General features: G+C 51.7%; 1 protein-coding gene across 2 annotated transcripts; it reads right to left on the reverse strand.

The window, feature by feature from the left end:
• Positions 1–2,057: 2,057 nt before the first annotated feature.
• Positions 2,058–14,361, reverse strand: LOC118786042 (trafficking kinesin-binding protein 2-like). Of its 2 annotated transcripts, XM_036541065.1 has the most exons (15): positions 14,200–14,361; positions 11,162–11,221; positions 10,547–10,623; positions 10,253–10,369; positions 9,702–9,911; positions 9,248–9,326; positions 8,644–8,774; positions 8,476–8,550; positions 7,719–7,856; positions 7,091–7,161; positions 6,063–6,248; positions 5,614–5,930; positions 4,178–4,627; positions 3,377–3,476; positions 2,058–2,928 (listed from the first exon to the last, which is right to left on the reverse strand). In XM_036541065.1, exons 1-15 carry the CDS (start codon positions 14,228–14,230, stop codon positions 2,166–2,168), a joined length of 2,805 nt encoding a protein of 934 aa, XP_036396958.1. In that variant the 5' UTR covers positions 14,231–14,361; the 3' UTR covers positions 2,058–2,165. The 2 variants fall into 2 exon arrangements, with proteins under 2 accessions (XP_036396958.1, XP_036396959.1); XM_036541066.1 differs by lacking the exon at positions 11,162–11,221.
• Positions 14,362–17,671: the final 3,310 nt, after the last annotated feature.

Consider the following 17,671-nt stretch of genomic DNA (forward strand, 5'->3'; position numbering starts at 1 on the left):
TTGCTGTGCCGTGTGGGGTAGCCCACCAGCCATAGCTGCCCTTTCAGTCACGTCACCTGAGCTAAAACCCACAGGTGCAGTTGAACCACTATTATTCTGGTCTTTGAAAATTAAAAGTAAATCTGGGTCAAATGAACTCTGACCCTTCTGAGTACCCTCAGGTTCACCTGCAACGGACGTCGCAGAGACAGGGTGCTGCTTTGCCCCTGATCGTACACAGTCATTAAAACATAACCTGGTTGGCTTTTATTATCTGGACACAAAAACTGGCTTTAAATTATTAGTAGTTTTAAAATATTTCAGTTTGGCATCCCTTATCCATCAACCAATGCAAAAAAGACAAAACAAAAACAATGCCTACATCAAGCTCTGACTCAAAACCTGCATAATTATACTTTTCATAACATTTGCTAACAAAGCCTTGTTAATGCTGGTCTACCATATTATTATTAACATACATTAAATAATCTGTCCTAATAGTGATTATGTAAGCAAAAACTAAGAGTGCTGCATATGAGCAAAACTTTAGAGCAGACACCAAGGGGAGGTCAATCCGGGGTCAAAGATCACACAGGAAACTAGCTGTCATTGTGGCCACATGTCTGTTGAATCTACCCATCCACCCCTACTGTGACCACAGTTTTTCCCCTTACTGTGCAGCCAGCTAGCTTTGCCATTGCTATCCCCACCGGGACATGAATACATTCAGCAGACTCACACACCAGCCCACAGGCCCACCTTAACTTGCTGTGAGCTGTGGCGTACGAGCATGAGGCTACAATCACGGCAATCATGAACAAACTGCAGCAGGCAAACTTTGGGCAGTCTCCCAGCGCCCCCTAGCTGCAATATGGCTACATAACCACCACCAACAGCAGAAAGTCACACCTGGGTATTCGAGACATTCCAGTAGATCTTTTGCTACCATTTCAGCCTGGCCTGGCCTTCTCCTCTTCACATCCCTGTAGTGTTCTGGCCCATCACACTAATACCAGACTGTGACACTCTCAAGGGCTGGGGTCAGAAATACAGCTGGTGAGTGCAGACACCCTTTGGTTCAGGACCACAGCTCCAGGTAATTCACACAATGGCATATGATGCAAGGAGCTTCACCCTCTCACATTCTCTGCTTTACCCTTTATCTCTCTCTCTGAACACCAGGAGTCTAAAATCAAACTTCATTTAAAAACAGCATATATGCAAATACATGCTCAAGAGAATTCACTGCACTTGTAATTCCATTTAGTAATAAATTCCATTCTTGTCGGATACTTCTGGAAGTATACCCGTTCCTTGGTAGCCACTGGCTTACTGGGTATCATATATTACTTATCATCCAACCTCAGTCTACAACAATCCCACTTCCATCTAATAGTGTATGCTGGGAGTTTCCCATTGGCAGGGTCTGGTATTGCATGAACAAATTGGAGTCACAAGGCAATAGTAAAAATGAGTCACTTACAAAGTGGTGTGTGTGTGTGTGTGTGTGTGTTATGGCTGGATAGTGTATTAAGTAAGCAAGTAGGGAGACAGCAGACAAAACAAAGACACAGTGTATATGTACATGTACGTCTCTGTGTGCTTTAAACACTGTCTTTCATTTTCTTTCCACTTCTCCCCCACTTTCTCATTATACTTTCCATACTCCACCTCTTGACTTACCAACCAAAAACCCTGACCTCCATCTCTCTCTCCTCTACTCTCTACTCTACAAATGTCTCATCTCTCACCACACTGTCTGTACTATAGCCACCCTCTGACAAACGCTGTCATCACCAACAACTTTCTCTTTCAACCCTTCACTTGCCTAAACCTCCCACAGAGCCTCGAACAGTGCAAACGCAGAACAGAGCTACAATCCCATAGAGGCTGAATAAGGAACAAGCATTAGCCAACCTTTCCTTCAACAGGCCCCAAGCATCCAACAGATAAACATCACCTTGACAAAAACAATAGCTTTCACAAACAGGCAAAAACAAGATCAGCTTGACAATTGTGCTTAAAAAAAGTAAAAGAGAGGAACACACTTTTTCTTAAACAATCAGTTTTTAGGGGGGAGTTTGGGGGGAGATTGGGGTCAGTCTTCAAGGTGCTGTCAGTGCTGGATATTCCCACTGATCCCAGCCCCACCCCTCACCCTCCTGAATCAGTCTGTATCCTGCCGCTCAGGCTTTGTGAGGGGGTGGGACCTGCGAAGAGGAAGAGGAGGAGGAGGAGGAAGAAGAGGAGCTAACAACGGGCCCCTTCAGGCTGCCCCAGGGGGGTGTGGGAATCGCCAGCGAAGTGGGGTGGGGGGGCAGGGCTGGCCGAGAGGGGCTGGACCCGGCCTGACCCCGCCCGCCCGCCATGGCGGGAAGGCTCTGGTTCCGGCGCAGTCCGTCCAATAGGCTCGCCCCGCCCGTCGGCAGTAGGGTGGCCGAGTCGGGGCGCCGCGCCCCTCCTGCCTCCGCCCCCCGCGGCACTCCGGCGAACCCCAGCCGCCGCAGCTGCTCCGCCAACCCGACGGCGCCGCGCTCCGGCGCTCCGGCGAGCGAGGGGGGCGGGGCGGGGCTGGGGAACTCCGGGCGCCCCCGGCTCAGCTTCAGACCGTACACGTCCTGCAGGAAGAGCTCGGCCGGCCGCGAGGCCAGGAAGTTGTCGGAGGAGGGGGGGCGCGTCTCGAAGGGTACCGGCGAGGGCGAGGGCGAGTGGGAGGGCGAGTTGGGCGGGGTGCTGGGGGGCTGGGACGGGGTGCGTTTCGGGGGGTCGCCCTCGGCGGAGACCTGGGCGGAGATCCCCTTCTCCAGCAACAGCTGGGCCAGGCCGCGGGGGGCTGTGACACGGCGGGGGGGGAAGGAGTCGCCCAGGCTGAGCCGACAGGGCGTGACGGGCGTACTGGGGCCTGTGCGCAGGGAGCTGGGTGTGTTCTCCGACACCGACGACAGAGAGCTGAGAGAGAGAGAAAGAGAGAGAGAGAGAGAGAGAGAGAGAGAGAGAGAGAATTAAATTTAAATGCAGCTTCATGGGTTAGATATGAATAATACTTATAACCTGACAACAGCGAAGCTTCACCACAGTTCACCGCAGCTGTGACCGACATCTTCCAGTAACGTCACATATATTATGCAATTCCAAATTACATAATGTAACAATTTTAATTATGTAAAAAAAAAAAAAATCAGGACACGACTTCCCACTAAATTCTATGGTCCCTGCGAGTTTCCTGCAACCAGATTTTTTATTAATAGTAGTTATATAAATCCATTTTACTTTGAGACAATTAATAATATATTGTGAAAAAGCTAATGCTAGCACATACTAATGATTATGAAAGTGGAGAAAAAAAAGAGAAAGAACCAGGCTCAGTGAAGGGTCAGAGGTCAGCTGAGGGTCGTACCTTGGCGTGACCTGAGTGACGTCACATGGGTGCAGGATGCGGCAGGTGGTGAAGGTGTAGGTGGAGAAGGTGGAGCTCAGACACTTCCCTGGATTATGAGCTATGGATAGAGAGAGAGATTAAGCACAGAGACACACAAACACACACACACACATTATTTCATGACACACTACAGCATCTGTCTCATCATTCTGCAGGATTTACTGACGAAGTTAATCAGAGGAAATACACACAGCCACTTCCATGTGCTTGGCAAAAGGCTGACACCGTGATAAAGGACGAGTATGTCCACACTGTTGCAGCTTCCAAAAACGTGTTGCACTCCACCTGCCTTTAAGAACCTTTACCTCCGCCAGCTACAGCAGTGTGTGGGTAGCATTCATTTATCAGCATATCTGATGCTTCTGCCAGTCCTACCTGCCATTCTTTCTCTACTGAACACAGCTATTTTTGATGTTTCTTTCCATATACTGCAAATATCTGATTACAAACAGCGTGTTTACTTTTATGTAAGTAAACATTTAAACATTTAGCTGGGCTTCCATTGAATTTTTATGCCAGAAAGTGTACATTTTTACACCAATTGCATCACCTGCCCAGAGAATCTCATTCTCTGTTACAGTAGATGACTGGATTCACTATAACACATCAGTTTACATTCGGTATATTTAAAGTTAAGGCCTACATCTAAAACAGCCCTCAAAATCCACCAAGCCTAATCATTATAAACTACAGCACCTACGTGTTCATGTGTTAATGCCTCTGCACCAGTGTATACAACAGCGCAGGTCATAGGCTTACCAGGAGAGGGAGCTGTTGTGCTGAGAATCTGACTCTTGGTCCGCTGGGGGGCGGAGGGGATGCAGGGGGCAGCAGGGCCTGAAGGCAGGGTTGGAGAGGCCCGGGGAGGTGGAGACGGTGGCGGTACATTCGCGAGGGAGCAGACAGGTACCCTCTCATTCTTCCTCTCCCTCTTATCCTCTGGTGTGGAGGCGCAGCGCACCTGGAAGGTGATGCCTCCCTCCTCCTCCTCTTCCTCCTCCTCCTCCTCTTTCCCCTCCCTCCGTTTTTGGCACGCCCCCGTCCCCCTCCGCTCGTCCTCGTCCTCGTCCTCCTCGGGGTCGGCCAGGCTGTACACGGCGTCCTGGGGCAGGGGGCGGAACCCTTTGGTGACCACGCCCGGGTGAGGGTCCAGGATGGTGGCCAGGTGCGGCTGGGCCAGCTGCTGCCAGTGGTGCAGCGTGAGGGAGCCTGCGGGTCACAGACAAAGGTCAGAGGTCAGAGGTCATGTCTCACACCATTGGAAAACCATGGATAACAGTAGCACAAAGTGTTCTCCTGCCACAAACTACAATGTACCTCTGTACATTTAGTTTCTGTACAGTTAGTCAACTCTGTTACATTTTCCTATAAAAGATTTCAATCAGCTATTAGAACTACTGGATTGGCTACTTTTCTACTGTTCTCCAGCCTCATAACTAAAATTCTTACACAATTCTGGCATGAATATTTGTATAATACATTTATGTTACATAATGACTCCTACTGTTCAGTTGTGACGCTCATGATTTAATATTGTCTCTGCTGTTAGCCTGAACTTCCTATATGCACTTTTGTAAGTTACTCTGGAAAAGAGCGTCTGATAAATGACTACATGTGATGTAAATGAACATTTATAGCTATTTCAGCCATGCTTTGCAGAAGCCTCATTCCAAAATTCTGGACATCCATCCACCATCCATTACACTGAAGGTCAGTTCCACTTAGCCCGGATTCTGCTCCTCTTCTCAGCTGCGCTAGACCACACTGCACTATGCAGTGACATACACTATCCAACCAAAAGTCATGGAACAATTGGACACGGGTAGTTATGAATAAAACATGTCTTTATCTCAAGAAATTAACAGCGTGTTGGCCCGCCTTTAGCCTTAGTGACTCCCTCTGTTTGTTACGGAGGACTGTCTGTTAACTTCTGATAAAAATCTAGTGGTATTGTACTCCTCTCCTCCTTTAAAGCATCAGTAAGCTCCACTGCTGAAGGGGGACTCTTGTCCTAATTCTGCATTCCAATTCATCCCAAAGATGTTCTATTGAGCTTTGTCGGGGCTCTGCGCTTCCCACTGAAATATTACAGTGCTATTCTCTTCAAACCCCCCTCAGTCACACTCCCTTTCCTGCCGTCAGATGGGGTGTCCTATGACTTTTGGTAGGATAGTGTGCCATGCCATACACCTAACCTTCCATGGGCTTGACGATCTGCAGCTTCTCCGGCAGGAAGTTCTTGAAGCTGGAGGCTGCGGAGAGGTCCGACATGCTGGTGATGCAGGAGACGATGCTGCCGTCGGGGGAGGCGCGGCCGCTCCCCTCGCCGGCCTCCGGCCCCTCCCCCTCCCCCTGCCCCGCCCGCGCCAGCGCCTGCAGCTTCCTGTCCCGCTCCGCCTGGAAGAACTGCCGCTCGGACAGGAAGTTCTGCCGCCGCAGCGTGAGGCGGCGAAGCGCAGAGACGAGGTCACTTCCTCCTGGTGAGCCGGGCTGTCCCAGGCGTGGCCCCTCCCTGACACACACACACACACACACACACACACACACACACACAGAGTTTTGTAAATGTGTTCAGCAGATACAACCTGAGTGCAATTATGAACCAGTTTTGCTGTAGGTGTGAAACGGTAATTAAAAGCCTCACTTGCTGTTGTTGTTGGGAGCGGGATCCTCCCCGCTGCACATCTGCGCAGGCGGCAGGCAGGACCGGAAGGGCTGCGCAGTCATTACCACGCTGCTGTGGGCGGAGCCAGGAATGGGGCGGGTGGTGTGGGCCCGCACCAAATCGTTGACGGAACGCACAGTTTGGAACACGCGTTTCTGCGAATTCCTGGGGGGGGGGGTTGGGGGGGGGGGGCAGTGAGCAGAGGGAGAGGGGGGGGTCAGAGGTCAGAAACACACTGCTCTGCTTGGAGGGGACAGGAGCTGGTGCTCCCTTTGCAGACTGTGGGTGTGCTGTAGAGGGTGTTGGGATGGAGTAGAAGGTGTTGGGTGCTGTACAGAGTGTGGGGGTGCTGTAGATGGTGTTGGGTGCTGTACAGAGTGTGGGAGTGCTGTAGATGGTGTTGGTATGGAGTAGAAGGTGTTGGGGTGCTGTACAGAGTGTGGGTGTGCTGTAGATGGTGTTGGGATGGAGTAGAAGGTGTTGGGTGCTGTACAGAGTGTGGGTGTGCTGTAGAGGGTGTTGGGATGGAGTAGAAGGTGTTGGGTGCTGTACAGAGTGTGGGTGTGCTGTAGAGGGTGTTGGGATGGAGTAGAAGGTGTTGGGTGCTGTACAGAGTGTGGGTGTGCTATAGAGGGTGTTGGGATGGAGTAGAAGGTGTTGGGTGCTGTACAGAGTGTGGGTGTGCTGTAGAGGGTGTTGGGATGGAATAGAAGGTGTTGGGTGCTGTACAGAGTGTGGGAGTGCTACAGAGGGTATTGGTATGGAGTAGAAGGTGTTGGGTGCTGTACAGAGTGTGGGAGTGCTGTAAAGGGTGTTGGGATGGAGCAGAAGGTGTTGGGGTGCTGTACAGAGTGTGGGAGTGCTACAGAGGGTATTGGTATGGAGTAGAAGGTGTTGGGTGCTGTACAGAGTGTGGGAGTGCTGTAGATGGTGTTGGGATAGAACAGAAGGTGTTGGGTGCTGTAGAAGGTGTTGGCATGGAGTAGGTGTTAGGGTGCTCTGCTCACTTTTGGTCCTGCTCCTCTTCCAAGCTCAGCTCTCTCCTCATGGTGCCCTCAATCTCAGCTGCCAGGGAATCCTGAAGCCCGCACACACACACACACACACACACACACGCACACACACACACACGCACACACACACGCACACGCACACGCACACGCGCACACGCACACGCGCACACGCACACGCACACACACACACACACACACACGCACACGCGCTCACGCACACACGCACACACGCACACACGCACACACGCACACGCGCACACACGCACGCACACACACATACACACATACACACACGCACACACACACACACACACACGCACACACGCACACACACGCACACACATGTGGTTGTGCAAACACATGAGGACACACAGATATACATGCAAACAAATGCACACACAGACACATGCATATTAATAAAGTTAGCCCAAAAAGGCAATAAAAGTTAAACACTGCATATGAAAAAGACTGTGGGCAAAGGTAACCAACTCTAAAGCTGGAATAATCCTGATTTTACAGCCCTGTTACATAACAGGCAAAGCTATAACCCTACTGCTATACCTGGCCACACCTGTCAGCCGCAGGCCTGTGAGAGTGGGGGGGGGGGGGCACGGACACTCACCATGGGAAACAGCCCATAGGACATGTGTCTGCGCATGCCTGCGCAGGGGGTGCTCCTGCTGCGCAGCTCCCTCACTTCCTCCTGCGACTCGTGCAGCATCCCCACGCACTCCACGTTCCTGTCCCGCAGCTCGTTCAGCTGCAGCGCATCACAGACGCAGACGCCGTTTACGTCACACTCTGAGGGTAGCTTCAAACTGCACTCTTCCAGTTTACAACACGGAGACGGCACCGTTCACCCCGCAAGACCTAGGGCTACAGCCGTCTCTCTGAACGTAAACCCACCCAGCACCCCGCCCCGGATGGACGCACCCCGGGTGGCACTGTGGTGTGGTGGGAAGGAGCGGGGCTTTTAACTGCAAGGTTGCAGGTTCGATTCCTGCTTGGGCCCTACTGCTGTACCCTTGGGCAATTCACTTAACCCAGAATTGCCTCAGTAAATATTCCGCTGTATAAATGGGTAACGTGTAAAGCTGTAAACTACATAAGTTTCTCTAGATAAGAGCATCTGATAACTGACAATAATGTAATGTACTGCAACAGGATCTGTACTACAACCGCTCTTTGACCATAAACAGACCGAATCAGGGGTATCCCAGGCCACACGGCACCACTGACCCATTACCTACTGTGGTTAGACTGCTGCCCCTGTTTATACATGATCCTGCTGTATAATGTTCAACTGTGTATCAGGCTGGGGGTCTGTGGACTGTGAGTCACATGGGTTTGAAATGGGAGGGTGGGGGGAGGGGAATCACCTCTGCAGTGAGCTGCCTCTGAGCATCTTTAGAAGCCTGTAGGTGAATCCTCAGCTCCTCCTTCTCCAAGGCCAGCTGTGGAGACACACACACACACAGATCAATAGCGCAGTGTAATTCGCGCAGCCTGCACGTGATGGCTTCATTGCTGTGCTCGCCCGGCCTCACCTGCTTGACCCGGTGCTGCAGCTCCACCATCTGGGTGAGCAGCTGGGCCATCTCCTCCTGGTGCCGCAGCAAGTCCTCGTTCTTCTTCGACAGCTCGTCCGTCAGCACCGCCATCTGGCTGTTAGATTCGCCTGCGACGGGGACCAGTGTTCACACACAAGCACACACACACACACGCGCATGTCAGTAAGACACATCAAACTCCATCCAGACACGTGTCCCAGCCCCTTGCCTGAAAATAGCAGCCCAATACCCTCAAATGGTAGAGCGCGGTTTCCATATCATATACAGATAATACATGATGAAGGCCAATAAAACACAGCATATTTAAACTGACACACGGAGCTTTGTGCTCATTGATCTAGACTCCTCTGAGAGTCATTGACCTCATTCACCTGCTCAACAAAAGATTATCCAGGAGTGGCTTACACAGTTTGCATTTTCATCGGACATTATTCACACTGAAGCAGTGTCTTGCTTAAGAGTAGAGCACCCAAGCTCATTTGCATTGTGAGCTTACAACTGTTTTGTTGCAAATCTATTTCCTCATTAACAAGGTCATAATCAGGCAGGTCTCAGGGGACAGCGAGCGTGCTGGACTCACGGAGCTCTTTCACGCAGTCGTTGACCAGCTGCTGCTCCTTCTCCTCGTACGAGATGGTCTCCGATTTCAGGTGGCACGCCTGTCGCCGTGGCAACGAGAGGGGGCGCGTTAGTGACATTGTGGAGGAAGGACCTCAGTTTGAAGGAACCGCAGCGACAGAGAGGATTGAACACCACTCTGAAAGTGCAGTCAGAGACAACATGGATTCATGTTTGAAAGAACGGTGACAGTGTCAAGGGAGGACCCCGGTCTGAGGGGACAGACAGTTACAGTGTGTGGGGAGACCTGGGTCTCAGGGGAGCAGTCAGAGACGGTGTGGGGAGAGACCCAGGTCTGAGGGGACAGACAGTTACAGTGTGGGGGGAGACCCAGGTCTGAGGGGAGCAGTCAGGGGCGGTGTGGGGGGGGGGGGGGACCCAGGTTTCAGGAGACAGTGGCCGTGCAGGAGGCGTACCTCAGACCGCAGCGCGAGGTTCTCCTCCTCCAGCTCCTGCAGCTTGCTCTGCAGCGCCTCCAGCTGGCTGAGGGGGAGCGCGGCGCCCGGGGGCTGGCTGTGGCGCAGCGGCGTGGAGCAGCTGGAGTCGGTCTCGCTCTCCTCCGAGGCGCTGGCCACCATGCGGAGGAGCTCCTCCTTCTTCCCCAGCTCATGCTGCAGCTGGTGCACCTGGGCCAGAGAGAGAGAGTGTGTATATGCGTGTGTGTGTGGGCATGCGAGTATGCAAGTGAGAGTGTGCGTTTCTGTGTGCGCATATATGGGCGTGTACATGAGTATGCAAAGTGAGAGCGTGTGTTTGCATAGATCTCTGGGTGTATTGCTGGAGGAATGAGGGTGTGTGTGTGTGTGTGTGTGAGTGTGTGAGTGTATGTTTGCATAGGTTTCTGGGTGTATTGCTGGAGGATTGTGTGCCTGTGCGTATGTATGAGAGTGTGCATGTGAGAGTGTGTGAGACAGTGTAATGAGGATGTGAGTGTGTGAGTGTGTTGTGGCCGCTCTCCTGGCCTCACCTGGTCCAGGGCCTGTGTTAGCTGTTCCTCAATGGCCTCATTGCGCTCCTGCAGCACGTGATTTCTCTGCAGCAGAGACTGACCAATCCGCGCAGCTAGCTCGAGGTCCCGGTCCCTCTACCAATCAGAGTCACACATCACAATCATTCCACCAATCACAGTGAGACATTGCGGCCAATCCACCAGTCACAGTGACATGTCAGACCAATAAAGACACATAATCGTCTGGAGTAAACACAATGAAACTAGGGTCACATGTCACATTTACAACTGGGAGGAGATCCTGAGGCCCACCTCAGCTAGCAGGTGTGTCACCACGTCAATGTCATTGTAGGTCTTCGTCATCTGCTCCACCCTGTCAGCGCTGAGAACTGTAGGAGAGGGAGAGAGAGGGAGACACTCAGCACAACAACACACACACACACAGACACATACACACAGACAGACAGACACACACACACACACACAGACAGACAGACAGACAGACAGACACATACACACACACACACACAGAGACAGACAGACAGACACATACACACACACACACAGACACACAGACAGACAGACACATACATACACACACACACACACACACACACACACACACACACACACACACACACACACTTCTTCCTGGACTACAGGTGATCAGCTCAGCGCTATATGGTGTCACTACAAGCCCTCTACAATGGAAGCAGGACCTGCTGTCCCCACGGTGTCTACCGCTCTACACAAGTCAGGACAGCTCCAGCACTAACACAGGCAGCTGACCACTCACAGACCGCCTGCTGGAGCTCTAGAGTTTCCCAGCATGCACTGGAGAGAGACAGCCAGAGACACTGAGAGAGAGAGAGAGAGAGAGAGAGAGAGAGAGAGAGAGAGACAGGAGAGGAGACAGGGTCACTTTACCTTGGGAGAGGCTGCGAGAGCCAGGATGGGATAAGGAGGAGGGTTCCAGTGCGAGGAATGCTGGAGAGACAGAAAAAGAGAGAGAGACAAAGAACAGAGAAAAAAGGGAGAGACAGAGAGACAGACAGAGAGAGAAAATGGGAAGGTTAGAGGGCAAGAGGGAGGAAGGAGATGGCCAGTGGCAGAGTGATAGAGAGGGAGAGAGAGAGAGAGAGAGAGAGCAAGAGACAAAAGGCAGGAAAGACCTTAAAGAAATCTTTGAGCTTGCTTTTTTGGATCGATTTCACCCAGGTACAGCACAGATTCGCTGATCTTTATTTAACATGGATGGGTCTTCCCTTTCACACACCACACCACTGAACATCAGCCCATCCCCATCCCATAAAGACTGCTGCATCTGCTCAGCATATGCACTGCGCTGATCCAAAAAAACAAGTCGATTTTATTTTGGAATGAATGGCAGCTTGCTCTGGGAAGCGTTACCACCTGACATGGCCCCGCCCCTGCAGCTGTGGCCCCCCCTCTCTCACTGAGGGAACCTGGATGAAGGAGAGGAATGGTCCCTTCATTAGTGCCGGCCATGTCCTGACACCCTCCATAACACCCACACACTGCCCCTCTCCCAACATCCTGAACACTCTACACTCCCACATTCCTTTCTCCTGACATGCACACAACAACACACCCTAATCACATGATTAGGGTCAATAGATTATCATAACTGCTATCATTATTATTAAAAAAAATGTGTGTTCATGTCATCCAGTAATCTGTGTCTAGTTTTGCTCCATGCCCCCTTCCCCAAAAAACCCCCCCAAACCACACGCATAACTCATGCACATGTATATACACACACAACCAAAAACACACACACACACACATACATACATCCACACACACACACACACACTAGGAATGGCACTTAAAGCGCTACATGTGTCCCATCTCCCAGTTCTTGTAAAGTCATGTATTGTCCTCGCCCAGGGCCATGATGCATGTTCATGTCAGGATTCTGTAATGATGATACCTGGCCAGGTCCTACCTGGACAGGGGCACGAGGGGTCGAGGGAGTCATCGCATGGCGGTAACATGCTGAAGGATGCGCTGTGGTTGGCCTGCCTACACTGTCCCGCACTGTCCAATACTGTCCCACGTTGTCTAACACTGTCCAACTGGGTCCAATACTGTTCTATGCAGCCAAGCACTATCCCGCACTGTTCAACACAGTCCCACACAGCCCAACAAAGTTGTGCACAGTCCTGCACTTTCCAACACTGTCCAACAGGCTCCAACAGGGTCCAGCACTGTTCTGCACTGTTCAACACAGTCCCACACAGTCCTGCACGCCAAAGCACTCTCCCACACTGTCCAACAGGGTCCAAGACAGTTCAACACCGTCAAACACGGTCCCACACTTTTCAACACAGTCCAATACAGTCCCACACAGTCCCACACAGTGCCAACCTCTTGTCTCCATCCAGTCTGTACTCATTAGACCGCCTGGCACAAATGTTTGCAGGGTAATACAGGGACAGTCACCCATATCAAAGTGTTATTCCAGCACAGAGCCACCAATCAGTCACTCATTAAGCTCTCCCTCATCCGCTTCCTGATTGGCTACTCAGTAACTTATTAAAGAATGCCTCGCCGTGCCCTTTGTCTGGGTTATTACACTTGGCACCCTCCCAGTACAAGGCAGATGGCTCATTGCCCCCCATGCTGACTTCCTCTCTGGCATCAGCTAGATGCACGAGGCCTGTGTGTTAAAAGCTGGGACTGTCCAACCAGTCAGAAACTAGAGGAGACCTCAAGGTTCTTAGTGCTCCGCGTTATAAAAAACATCTCAAGGTCCTTAATATCATGTTGGTACCACGGGGCATGGCTGCTGTAATTTTATGGCATTTTGGCTGTCTACATAGAATGAGTTTAATTTAGGTAAATAACACTGACTGGCCAATGAAACATGGCCACTGCCCCGCTGAGTCAGCAGGCAGGAGAGAGCAGAGATGCGAGTCTGACAGGAGAGGGCACCTGCGTTCAGGCTAAAGGGCAGGGTTTGACACGCAGAAGGCATAACATCGCAGTAAACTGCAACCTCAGCACTGGGACAGGCATAACCAGCTATCCAAGAGGATTAAGGAACACAGTCCAATCTCCACACACACACACACACACACACACACACACACACAGGCACACATACAAAGAAGCACACACACACATACACAGAGAGACACACACACGCACACACATTCACATGCAAACACACAGAAAGACACACAGAGAGCCAAACACAGCCGCACACACACATAAACAGCCACACACACACATACACACATACACACACACATACACATACACACACACACATACACATACACACACACACACACACACACACACACACACACACACACACACAGCCACACATGACTGCCCATCTGCTGTCCTGCGCACACACCGGCCTCAACCCAGCCTGCTGTTCAACTAATCATGTGCATGAGAGGGGAGGGGGGGAGACTGACATTCGAAGGGGCTTCCAGGACAGCAGCGTGAACAAATAGGAGTGGATATGCTGTCAAAATAAGAGCGCCATTAATGCAAACCGTAAAGGACAGGGACGACTGCCTTTCTGTTCTGGTTTGACAACAGCGTCCACGGTGCGGCAAAAACAGGCTACAGAGCCTGCTCTGGAAGCCTTCCAGACTCCCTGTCTGCCTCTCTCCCTGTCTCCTTCCCTCCCTCTCCCATGTCCTGGATAAACAGAACAGGAATATCACAGACCCAAGCCCCCTGCAACAATCGTACCTGCTTCTCAGCACCTGAAAGTGTTTATTTCCTAGTCAACACGTAAATGAGTATGTCTGTGAAACACACCATGTAGCTACCAGCACAGAAGCCTGAGCAATAGGCTGAAGTGAGGAATTTAATACACACCCCCCAGCACCCTCTCATACAGCCACACCCACAGTCTCTGCCCCCTGGAGGCGTGTCACGCAGTCTCCGCCCCTTGGGGGGTGTGTCCCCCCGTGACTCACTCATGTAGCGGAAGGTCTCCTCAGCCAGCATGGGCGAGATGGCGCTGGCCTCCTCCGGCGAGCAGCGAGGCAACACCACCCAGTCCTGGCTGTCGTACAGGTAGAGGGGCTCGCAGCCGGGTTTGGGTGGCTCCAGCCGGGCCAGCTCTCCCACGCCCTCTTTACTGCCTTCATCTGCGCGGGGAGGTGGGGGTGAGGGTGGGGTAAAGGTGGAAAAACATATTTCAGCGTCTGTCACTATTCTCTTGCAGTACCGCAAGGCTACATTATAAAGTCATGCAAATAACACATCATTTGAATTTGAGGTCGAATCTGAATTTGGTAACTGAGAGCGAGAGAGACACGCAGAGGAACAGGTGAGAGTAAAGAGACGGACACACACACAGCTACACACACCCACACGTACACACACAGGGAGAGAGAGAGTGCAACAGTTCGGCTGCTGCCAAAAACCCAGTGTGGATCCACCAGAGGGCACCACAATATTACACACTGGTTGACCAAGCCCAATGCCTTTTCCTCAATGCGGTGAGCGTGTGTGTGCTATCAGTTGAACAGAGAACACAGCCTTCTCCCTTACATAAGACCACAACACTTCCACACAAATCAGAGGATCCCAGCTCTGAACAAATCTGAACATATCCCGCAGGACAGCAGAGACACGGTATGTCTACGTGTGGACCTGTGTGTGTGTGTGTGTGTGTGTGTGTGTGTGTGTGTCTGACAGAGTGCTCCCTCGGCTCCAGACCTCCATGATGTTCATCATTCCAGTCGGCTGGTTATGTGGTTCACTGGGGCAGACGCTAACTATAGCAGGAGCCTCCGGCCATCCATGACACAGGCTCCATATGAGCCCAACAGGAGGAGGATGGGGGCAGTCCTCTCTCTCTCTCCCTGACCCGACACACAGTCAGTGCAAAACAGGTGGGACTTATCCGCAGAGCTTGGCAACTCCAGAGGCCGCGAGGGAGAGGCCAGGGATTTGGTTCAGAGGGGCAGACGGAAATGCATGTTGGGAGGGGTGAAGCTGGGTCTCCGGGGTGGCTTCCTTGTTATGGGATCCCGGAGGCCTCAACCCCCCCCTCCGCCCGCCCACCATCTCGAACCCCTCGCTGGGAGAGCGGAGCCACTCACCGGGGCCGGAGCTCGAGTCCTTCCGTTCCAGACTCATGGGTTTCTACAGCGAGCATTTCCCATCCCTCGCGTGGAACATGGAGGCCCCCGTTCGCACCCGGACCAGGGAGAGAGGAGAGGAGGGGACGCTGAAACGAGCCCACATCCTGCCCTGCCAGGAGGGGACGTCTGGAGCCGGCGGGGCGGGGCCAGCGGACTCAGAGGCTTCCTGAAAACGCCCAGGCTCTGGATGTGGAGTCAAACACAGCTCTGTAGAAACAAAGGAAACAGAAAAGGAGAGAAAACAGGGGAAGAGAAGATTAGATGGAATGGGAGCAAGAACAGAGGGAACAGGAGAGATAACAGGAGAGGAGAGAGAATAAAGGAAAGGAAAGGAAAGGAAAGGAAAGAAAAGAGGGTCAGCAGTGTGGCATAGTGGTGAGAGGCATGGCTTGTAACCAAAAGGTTGCTGGTTCAATTCCCGACTAGGACACCACTGTTGTACCCATGGGTAGGAACTTAACTTACAACTGAATCAGAAAATACCTAGCTGTATAGATGGATGTAACCTACTGTATGTAAATTGCTCTGGCTAAGAGCGTGTGCTAAATGACAACAATGCAATCTTATGTAATGTAATGAAAAGAAGATTGGGGGAACTGGCAGAGAAAGAAATGGAAAGAGGGAAGACCGGAGAGCATTAAGGAGGAACTACAGATAGCAAAAGAAAATAAAAGAGAAAAGGCAGCAGGAACGAACTAACGTGGTGCACATTTTAGACTGTCCCATGGCTGCGGTGACAAGAACAGACCAAACGGAGCCGCTGGCGGATTATGTTCTCACTGCCAGAAATCATGTTCCCACCGCTGCTGATCCCTAAAAAAACCTAAGGACCAGCTAAAGTGGTGACTGAACCACATGTCCACGCGTGAGGTCCCTTACTGCCTGACCTTTCAGAGAGCAAAGAGCCATCGGCCTGACCGCGGCCTGGAAACGTCAGGGCCAATCAGATTCACTCCTTCCTCTCCACCTCTGTCTCTCTGTACCGCTCCATTTCGAAGAGCTGGTTTTTAAAAACGCCTCGCTCCAGAAGGAGAACTGCAAAGTGATGTTCGATTTCCCTTTACCTCCACTTCAGTCTGATGGCGCTGAAGGAGTTAATAACGAAATAACTGTTAATAACTTAATGCGTGTGTCAGAGTGATTGCGAATGTGTGGGAGTGACTGAATGTGTATGTGAGTGAGTGAGTAAATGTAAGTATGTATCTGACTGTATGAGTGATTCTGTGCTTGTGTATTTGTGAGTTACTGTGTGTCCGTGTGTTTATGTGTGTGTCTCACTGTAGCTGATCTCCCCGCAGTCACGCAGCACAGCAGGCTGTATCTGTACCTATGCCTCACTGGACACATTCCCTCAGTCTTTCTGCCTCTCTCCCTGTCTCTCTCACTCCTTTCTGCCTCTCTCGCTTTCTCCCTCCTTCCTTTCTCCCTCTCTCTGTTCTCTCCCCCTCTGTCTCTCTCACTTCTTTCTGCCTCTCTCGCTTTCTCCCTCCTTCCTTTCTGCCTCTCTTCCTGATACTTGGCACTGAAGTGAAAAAAATGTCCTCCAGCTGTGGAAGCCCCCGCCCCCCTTTCACATTAAAGGAGCAATGGAATTCTCTTCCGAGGAACCGTTACAGCTAACCACACTCAGTCACACACACCCACATTCACTCGCTCGCTCACACACACACACACACACACACACACACACAATGCTGCAGACAGGAAATTGTGATTTATGTCCCCGTTTAAGGCTGTGCCTGGCTGGAGGAGGAGCGGTGACCGGGACACTGAAGAGGACCCGCGGGGGCGGGGTCTTGCGGCAGGAGAGGGAAGCTGGGCCTGAGTCACCATGCTGGTGCTCACAGCAGGGCAGGGACGCATAAAGTGCTCCCTCACACGCTCAATAGCAGCAAGAACAACCAGAGGGCGATTTAACACACACTCAAGCTTCACTAACCAGATTCAGCGCTGACCCTCGGCAGCAGGGGCATGTGTGGAAGCATTATTCCTTATGTGGTCTCAAATCCAGGGCTTCTAACTGCTGTAATTCCAATAAAGCATAGGGGTCTCGAGTGTTCCTCAATGGCCAGCGAGGATGTGTCTAGCTTTAGGACCTCAGGCCAGAGAAAGAGTGTACTTACACTTGTGGCATTATTCAACCAATCACAGCAGGCACACAGACAAAGCCTAGAGACCAGCACATGGGTCAATCAGTCAAAGTAAGCATCAGACTTTAACAGAAGTCAAGGTGCTTTTCTTAAGGTTGGGCTCCCCCAGCAAAGTCACACGATGACCCGGACATTTCCTCTTTCTC

Source organism: Megalops cyprinoides, chromosome 11 (genome assembly GCF_013368585.1).
Source record: "Megalops cyprinoides isolate fMegCyp1 chromosome 11, fMegCyp1.pri, whole genome shotgun sequence".
NCBI classification, from domain to species: Eukaryota; Metazoa; Chordata; class Actinopteri; order Elopiformes; family Megalopidae; genus Megalops; species Megalops cyprinoides.